This window comes from Puccinia triticina, chromosome 13A (genome assembly GCF_026914185.1).
Source record: "Puccinia triticina chromosome 13A, complete sequence".
Taxonomy (NCBI): Eukaryota; Fungi; Basidiomycota; class Pucciniomycetes; order Pucciniales; family Pucciniaceae; genus Puccinia; species Puccinia triticina.
Genome location: NC_070570.1, coordinates 3,782,066 through 3,791,033, shown reverse-complemented (window position 1 = coordinate 3,791,033; position 8,968 = coordinate 3,782,066). Strand labels below are relative to the sequence as shown.

General features: G+C 46.1%; 1 protein-coding gene across 1 annotated transcript; it reads right to left on the bottom strand.

The window, feature by feature from the left end:
• Positions 1 to 6,540: 6,540 nt before the first annotated feature.
• Positions 6,541 to 7,718, bottom strand: PtA15_13A353 (uncharacterized protein; the record flags this gene model as incomplete). The annotated part of the gene is made up of 3 exons (XM_053162542.1): positions 6,541 to 6,916; positions 7,035 to 7,285; positions 7,359 to 7,718. 3 exons carry the CDS (start codon positions 7,716 to 7,718, stop codon positions 6,541 to 6,543), a joined length of 987 nt encoding a protein of 328 aa, XP_053026508.1.
• Between the last annotated feature and the right edge of the window lie 1,250 nt (positions 7,719 to 8,968).

Genomic DNA, 8,968 nt, shown 5'->3' with positions numbered 1-8,968 from the left:
CCAAGCCATGCTACTCGCCCCGCACACGCGGCCCTTCGATTCCCGTCGCCGCTGGCGTCTCCGGCCCGCGCGCCAGCGGCGAGGCTCGCACCACCCATGCCGGCGCCTTCAGACACTTCCCCCCCCATCATCAGCCTCAACGGGGTGCGCTACTTTATCTTCCAGTTCCCGAAGCTGCGGGCCAATCCCAGGGTGACACCTCCAAAGCCAGTGGTGCCAGGCCTCATGACCATTTGATGGCCCCAGCCGGTGGTGTCCAAGTTATTGGGCTCATGCAACAACCCCAACTGATATATCTTGTTTTATTGGGAGTACAACTTGGTGCTGAACTTGAGTCTTGAGCTCAGACCTACCCCAACATGAAATTATGCTGTTTGTGAAGCTTTTAAGGTCAAACAAACTTTGAATATTGTAAAAGGTCAAGTGAATTGAGTCCTGGACTCAATATATTTGCAGCCCAACAATCATGAATCATCAGACAAAAGGGAAAAAAACAATCCTGAAACTGGACAGAATTTTGACTGGAATGGAGGCTCATTTTTATAAGCTGCTGAATTTTCTGTCAATGTGAATTACAACTGGTTCCACTGAAAAAGTGAGGATAGGTTTCTGCAACACTTGATGAATGACAAAAAGACCAATGTGGCTGTAGCACATCTGAAAATTTGTATCTTTTGAGCAGTACTTTACATGCAGGCAGTGAAACAAGAAGGTTATTCACAGTCAAATTTTACAAAACTTTGGAGCTAGATTTAAGACCTATATGACCAGAATTCAAGAATTTTGGTAAGATGGAAAGCAGCAGGTGATACTGATCAATCAATGCAATTAATCAACTTTTGAAAAAAATGTTCATGAATACCTTAAAATGTGTCCTACAAATTTCAATTGTGAAACCCCCTAATTATGAAACACTCATGCTTGTATTTACCTTGATATCTGTGAGCCTGTGTCTCTAAAGTGACAACATGACAAAAGTAAGTTGGGTGGGCACTGATTGAATTTTTTGGGATAAAGAAATACAAGCAGTAGAGAGAGATGATCTTTTATTAAGATTTAATATGGGCCAAGCTCCAACTGGAAATGTAGGCTGCCAACTGTGCTGAAAGAGTGCAACAGTCTCCACTCACACCAAGGAAACGGTGGTGGGAATCAGAAGTAGGGTTTCTACTCTGCTCTGGTTTTTAAGGTCTTAACAAGAGATAACCTGATTGATCTTTGAGGGTTGGAAGAAGGGAAGAGAAGTCAAGAGCAACAGGGTTTCCTCTGATATAAACAAGGTCAGTGAAAGAGGGTACTTACTGTCGATTAGAGATCGCTGAGTGGACCCGGGTACTCGTGGCGGGTGCGGGTACCTGCGGTCATTTTGGGCATATTTGCGGGGCATTGCCAGATGGCTGATTAAAATGAGCGTAAAGCCTGCGGGGGTGTCCGTTGCGCGGGTGGCAACCTTGGCCCTTGTGCCTTTGGCCGCTGGGCTTGGGCCTTGGGCCGGCGGTGGGCTGTGGAGTTGACGCCCTGGGGTTGCGGCGGCGTAGCCGCCTTGTACTCTAGTTTTGTTAATATAATTACGCCATTTTTCATATATTTTACGCCATAATTACCAATATGTCATTGGAATTATCCCTTGGACTTTTGTCCCAGAGTTTTATACTCTTTTATACTAGTTTTGCACCACGTGTAGCTAGAAGGAGTAGTCCTTGGCATCACGGAGGCTGACACACATCCCCCCTGTATTCTGGACAGCCCGGAACATACAGGCATGTGTGGCCTGACTGGGGAGCCTGGTGGGTCATTCTGGCAGGCACAGGGGAGCAGAGGACCACTGGAATCAAAAATTGACAAGCTTGCCACTCTCAAAATCTAAAAGCTAGCTATCACAAAGATAGCTTTTGCACCAAATGAATGTTCCTGTATGGCAATGACCGTACAGGAGGCAATAAATTTGGCTGAAGTTGAGTCCGGGGAGCAAAATCACAGGTCCAGAAGCGCAAGCTTTCTTAGAACTGCTGTACAGGCAAGCGTAAGTGGGCTGGTATGAAAAAAAAAAAAAAAAAAAAAAAAAACTCAAGAAACTGCAGCCAGTTGACATGCAATATTACAAAGGCGCCTTTGTAATATTGCATGTCAACTGGCTGCAGTTTCTTGAGTTTTTTTCACAGTGGCAGACATTGAAACTGAGGCAGTACACATGTCTACAGTTTTTTCAAGCTCATTATAACAAGCACAAGGCTGAAGAAAATATGCTCTAAGCTATGAGCACAACACACACAACCAGTGATCCCCCAAATCTTGATAGATTGCAAACACTAACCTGAAGACAATATGCTCTAAGCTATGAGCACAACACACACAACCAGTGATCCCCCAAATCTCAATGAGGAGAGAGACGGGGGCTGGGGCATTGTGGTGAACAAAGTGGTCCCCATGTAGAAAAGGCAGGACCCCCGCAGCTCCAAGACGATTCCCGGGTAAAGTTGGGTGATCTGGAGAAACTCCGCTCCGCTCCGCAAGTAATTATGGGGCGCAATAATTGTAGAGCAAGTGAAATTAACGTATAAAATAAGTACAAAACACGTAGAAAGCCGCAGTAAACACAGTAAAATCCGCCATGAAGTACACAAAAGATAAAATGTCAGCCTTAGAGTCAACTCAGCTGACCTAAAGTCTGCCTTTTTCCACTTTTTACATATGAATTACTTCATATCTTTTTCATCTTAAGAGATAACCTTGTTTAGACTTCATATTCTGTTTCCTCATGCAATTTTAAGCCTAGTTACAACTTACCAATTCTTTGTAACTATGCTCCTTCCCTGAGTTATTGAGTGTGGCGCGCATGCGCAGTTGTGACGTGTCTGCGCTACCAGGCGCGCCAAACCACATGTACATATGTAAATTACATAAGCAAACTGTGAAAATTTTCGTAGTCAGGATCCCCCTTGCCTGAGGCGGATCTACAGACTTCAGCACACCAGAACCACACCCCAGATAACCCCAGGATCACCACCAAAGAGTTTACAACACTCCCAGTATACCTACCGTCACAGGCGCCTAGGATATTGACAGTAAGTAACCTTTTTCACTGAACCTTGTTTATCTCAGAGGTACAACTCTGTGTCTTGCTTGATCTGTTCTTTCCTGCAGGCCTTTGCCTTCTCTTGATCACAGGGCTGTCCCTCCATAACTGCTGGCCTTTGCCTTATCTTGATTAAAGGGCTGTCCCTTAGGTTTCCCTTTAAGAACCTTGACTATCAAGAAGGAAGCTAAAAAATTGTGGCTGGATTAAATTTATCTAATCCAGAGACCCTCCACGTTTCTTTGGTGAGAGGAGGCTGTAGCACTCTCTAGCACAGCTTGGCAGCACTCTTCTGAAGAGGTAGCATTGCCAGTGGACGTGCATTCCCACCAGAATAACCTTGAATATCTGCTCATCTTAATCCAGCTCAGTTTCTCTCTCTCTTTCTCTCTCTCTCTCATAATTGTATTTTATTTATCCAAAGAAATCCAATTATTTCCCCTTTCTTTCTTGTGTCCTGCTGTCACTAAAGAGACTCAGGCTCACATAAACTCCGCAAGCTAAACACCATCGCCATTAAGTAAAATCTCCTCCGCAAGGAATCCATACCAGAGTAATCACAAGAATCAAGCAAAAACCGTAAAAAGTCCTCCAATAAGATGATGGGGGGGGGGGGACTCCCTCCCCCCTCCGTAGAAAAGGAAAAACAACATGAGAGAAAAGAAAAAACATCCTCCTCCACCTGCCTCTCACGCACGCCATCCGCCAAGCCACACTCCCACAACCACACATGTTGCCTGTCCATTCCGCTCTCACATTCGCCGCACGTCATTGCCCACCGTTGGAAACCTCTTGCCCTAGCTTCCTCGCCACTTTCTAGCCTTCAATTCTGAGATCCCACACGCCGCCTCCGCCCCAGCTACGCCCGCTTTGGCTACCATGGCTTCCCCCGGTCACAGCCTATACTAGCCAGTCCTTGCCGGCCTGCGTAAGTCAAGTCCAGCTCCGCCGCCGCCGCGCCGTGTACATAACTCCGCACACCGCCTTGTAGAAATCCTCCACGCTGTGCTGCTCCGTGCCAGCCTTGGGGAATCCGCAGTCCGCAACATCCGCAAACCCGTGCGGTCATTTTGGGTCCCCAACCCTGATTTACCATTACAGCATGTGGATACATATAGTGTCAGGGTGCGTCTCTAAAGTGGCGACACCCTGAATGGAAAAGAACAAATTGTGAGTTCCTAAAGAGGAAAACACGCTCAACTCAACCGCGATGCGGGAGGAGAAAGCCGCGCCTCCGGTGGAGGGGCTGGTAGAGCTTAGTCGTACCTGAACCTTTAAGGTGGTTTGTGAAACTCTAGCTTACCTTAAAAGGTAGCGAGTGGAAGAAAACCGGATGAGGTGAGGTTGGAGGTTGGTACAGAAGCGGAGCGGTGGAGGATGAGCGTAGTAAAAGAGAAAGGATATAAAAGGATATGAGATGCAAATAGAAGTAAAGCCCCGGTCGTTTGTATCAAACAAGATGGACTGGCGTAGTATTCTAATAATGATCTGAGGAACCTCCTTTTGCTCGGAGGTCCCAGGTCTTTATAGCCTAGGAAACTGGACACGTGTAGGCTTCATGTCCTCACGGTCTTCTTGTTTGATCACAATCCACATGTAGAACATTCGCGTGGTTGTGCTTACTCAAGCACAACAACTGGTGAGAATCACCTAGCCAAGCGTGACAACCAAGACTAGATACAGCCATTCCAAAAAAGCTGGGCTTCTTTTGGAATAATTTCCGCTGGAAATTCCTTCTGGATTTGCCAATGTATGTGCATCCAACATCAAGGTTGGAAACATGATATTCAGACCTGCAAGCGCAGTTGCTTGCAGGATGCCACCAATCAAGCTGTTTGCTAGAAAAAAAAAAAAACATGCTGGCTGCTGAGACCAGCACCATCCAACCTTGCAAACAGGAGCAAGATGGCATCCAGGGTAGAATTAGCCAATAATTAGTAAAAAATGAAAGGAAGTAGATGATTGAGGGTATCTGGCTGCTTTATATACACCCTGCATATAAGAATGTGGTGGGCATGAATATAAATATGTCCAACCTTGCCAGTGATTATTGGCAAATCCAATACAAAGTTTGGGGGGAAATTCCTTCCAACAAAGCCAAGCTTTTTCAGAATGGCTGTACATGATAAGTTTGGCAATCTGGTCTCACAAGGTTAGGGTTTAGAGTCTAGACACATAGTATGGATAACATATGTATGTATTATGGGATTGGCTGACTGGAAACGTATGCAATTGTGTACACACTCTAACACTCATACTGGAGCTCAATGCTGCCTCCTTTGATGGAGATACTTTCTTCTCTGAGCTCAATGTGGACATGATTTGGCCACCCACCAAGCTTGAAGTTGCGGTGAAGATGGCCATTCTTATGGAAGAAAATGCTGCTCTGCCTCCTGGCGCCATAACCCACTAAGCCTTTGCTCTTTATATATGCATTTGATATATGTATCTGGTTTCCAACTTTCTTACCTTCCCCCCCTGTACAGAGCTCTTGTATTTCTCTTTTCTTTCCACACTTCCAGCTTCACTTTTGTGTATATTTTTGTTGTATGGTGTTTTCTGGGCAGATTGCTTCCTACCCTGGATGTGTGCGCAATAAACACCGACTCTCTAATATTTCTCATGTGTTATTGGTAGTGTTGTGCATTGCCCATGTACCACGAGCAAGCGGGTAAAACCTGCCAGTTTCATCTTGCCGCGGACGGTCGCACACGGTAGTTGTGGTGGGGTGCCGTGCATTGTCTCGGCCGTGTGGTTTATGAGCCACTGTGCATTGTTTGTCTGTTCTGGCCACCGCATTTGGTGGATGTGCTGTAAGCAACCAACTAACGTCGGCTGCTTGCGTCTGGTGACGTGCAATTCGGACGACGAGGGGGTGGAAGACGGCTTCATGAAGCCGTTGTGGGGCCTGGCACGGGGCCCGTATCTGGGCCGTATGTTGTTGCGGGGGAGGTCCTGTCGTGAGACGTAAAGGATCAGCCCGTCCCCAGATGTTCTAGTGCACCTGGGGTGTAGTCCCGCGCGGTGGAGATGCTCTTAACGAGCAAACCCTCATCTCTGCTTCCTTCAATAGCAGTCAGTGTGGAAAAGAGATTTTTGCAGGGCGCAAAGTTTGTCCATATCAATATGTTTGATATTTTGAGTGATAAACTTTGGAAACCTCATCATTTTCTTTGAAGCTTCCCTCTTGTTGAATGATATAAACTTCCGAAGTGTACATATTGGATACTGCAATAACAAGTTATCCACTCAAATATTGCACTGATTGTTAGCGACGTTAGCAGTGTTTTTTCGACCATGGCTCAAGCCTGCTCTGAGGACACAAAAACAATAATATTCAAACTTTCCAATATGGTTACAACTGTACATGAGGCATCGTGTCTGAAATCTTTTTCTCTTCTCATCTGGTTAGATCATATCTGATATGCTGCCTTGGCCTATCTTCTCTTGAAAGGTGCGGATAATCAGGACGATGAAGAATTCCTGAGGATTTGTGCGTCTTTTCTGAGTGCGTAGCCTGTCCAACTTTCGTCATAAAGTCTGGGGTGATTTGCGCTAGGAGCATAGAGGCGAATAGCAAGCCAGATAATACAGGCGGTCACGCCAACTGCGCAGGTGACCACGATATCTTTCTGGCCGTGTTTGATCTGTTCCCATTTCTGAAGATCATTATCCAGGGTCTCCAAGAATACTTTCTCGAGCCGGTCGGGGCTCAGCAATTTCTGGTAGGGCTCCGAGTCGCTCGGTTGAGTTAGCAAGGATGTGAATGGAAGCGAGAGCGAATGTGGCATGTGGCCTGATGGTAGTCCGGGTTTTGGTTCGGCATCTGTCCCGAGAAACCTGTGGAATACACCAGTTGATTAGTACGTGGTACCATCCAATAGCAGCTTGGTTGAAATAGTAGCAGGAATGTTTTGTGAATTTTTTATGCTTTTATCTTTATCTTCATCTTTAGGACATCTCCACTTGCCTGCCTCGGGGACGTGAATCAAAGACACATATCCTTTCTCCTTCAGCTGAGTTGTTGAAGTTATGAACAAGGGCGTCGTATGATATCACTTTTCCGCGTGCGAGAGCCTCATGAATTCCCGGAAGCTCGTACTCCGATCTCTCGGGCTCGATCGGCGACCCGGTTTCGACCGGACTGTCCTCTTTAATCCATCGCGACAAGCCGCCATCAAGAACGGAGACCTTCGGGTGACCATAAGCCTGTGTGAACAATTATTTAGGCATTAATAAATGTCAGGCTTTCCGCCGAGTTTCGACATATAACGGCGCCTACATTTAAGAGCCAAGCTGCACGAGGGCCCGAGAAGATGCCAACGGAATCGTATACGAGTAGAGGGTCATTTCTAGTGATACCCAAGCGCTCCACCTCACGTTTAAACGTGCTAAGATCGGGCTGCATATATCCAACTTTGGTAGTACCATCGATAGTGTAGGAGGTATCGGCGATAATTTCGTGGTCGAAAAATCTGGCGCCTGGAAGTCTCGGTCCTTTTCGGAACTCGTCAAGAGCAGATCGGCCTGAATTAGGGATAGAAAACGAAGCATCCAAGACCTTGTAATTTTCGATCCCATTGGCTTGGACCTCCTGAGGTGAGATCAGTAATACTACGGGCTCCGTTTGGGTGGTACTCATCTTAGCGGAGTGGACTTTTCTTGAGGTTGGCGGTCGAAATAGTGCTTTAAATTCCGAAGCCTGCCAGATGATTTCAACCGTCAAGCAGGAATGATACAGGTCAGCGTTCAATCCGTGGACAAGGGGGCATTTTGTAACGGGGCTCTTACAGATGGCAGAACTGCCGCAGAGAGGAGAGAAAGTGCACAAGATGATAACAGAGAGGTTTTGGCATTGCTATACTTATTTATAATTTTATATTGTCATCCTAGGCGCCGTTTGGACACCCGGCTTGGGACGATTGAGCGCAGATTTCCCCGCGATATCTGGAAAAATCTGAGTTCCCAGATTGACAGATATCCATTTTTGATATCGCTCTAGCGCTAAAAATTCAAATTTATGACGTACTTATTTATCATATCACACCCTATCACACCGCACTGACAACATGCATCAGATGTGTTTTTTTTTTTTTTTTTAAGTGAAATTTGGCCTTTGGCATTGCTCACTATGAATCTTAGAGACGTCATGATGAAAGGAAATAACAACTATAAAATCTACTACACAACATATAAAGTTAGGGTGAAATCAAGTCGAGGTTTGAGGTCATAACATGTTTAATTGGTAACAAGCAAAAGGAAAATTGAGGGGAAAAAGGAGGGGAAATGGGAATCATCGAGGGGGAAGTTGATCTTGAAATCGACTCGTCTTGCTCAGGAAGTTTGCCAAAGCCACTTCAGCTTTCCGGTTATTGAGGATTTTGTCTAATCGCTCCGCCCTGAATCAAACTTGCATGTGTCGGAGTTGTTTTCGAAGAGCCGCCCGTTGATCCTTGAATTTCGGGCAGAAATTCATCAGATGAAACACCGTCTCCTTGGCCCCAAAATTTGGGCAAAGAGGATCGAAGGCCCTGCAAATGCGAAAAAGGTGTTTTTTCAGCGCACAATGACCTGAATCCAATTGGTTGACTAGAGCGCTGTAGCCAATAGGTAAGTCAGAGGGCGCCGGCTTTACGATGGATAGGCCCTCCACCATCCTGCGAAGGACCTTCTTGCAATTGCTTTTGACATCCAAAATCTGCGTTGAGGGAGACTCCAACGTGTCTTTGGCTAGTTGATCTGCCAATTCATTGCCTACAATGTCCTTATGACCCGGACACCATACGAATGAGACCTTCAAGCTGGCCAGGAGGTCTGCGATGGCTTCATCAATTTGAAGAAATAACCATTGCCCTGGCTTCGGAGCGACTGGATTCTTGGTTCTCAGGATGA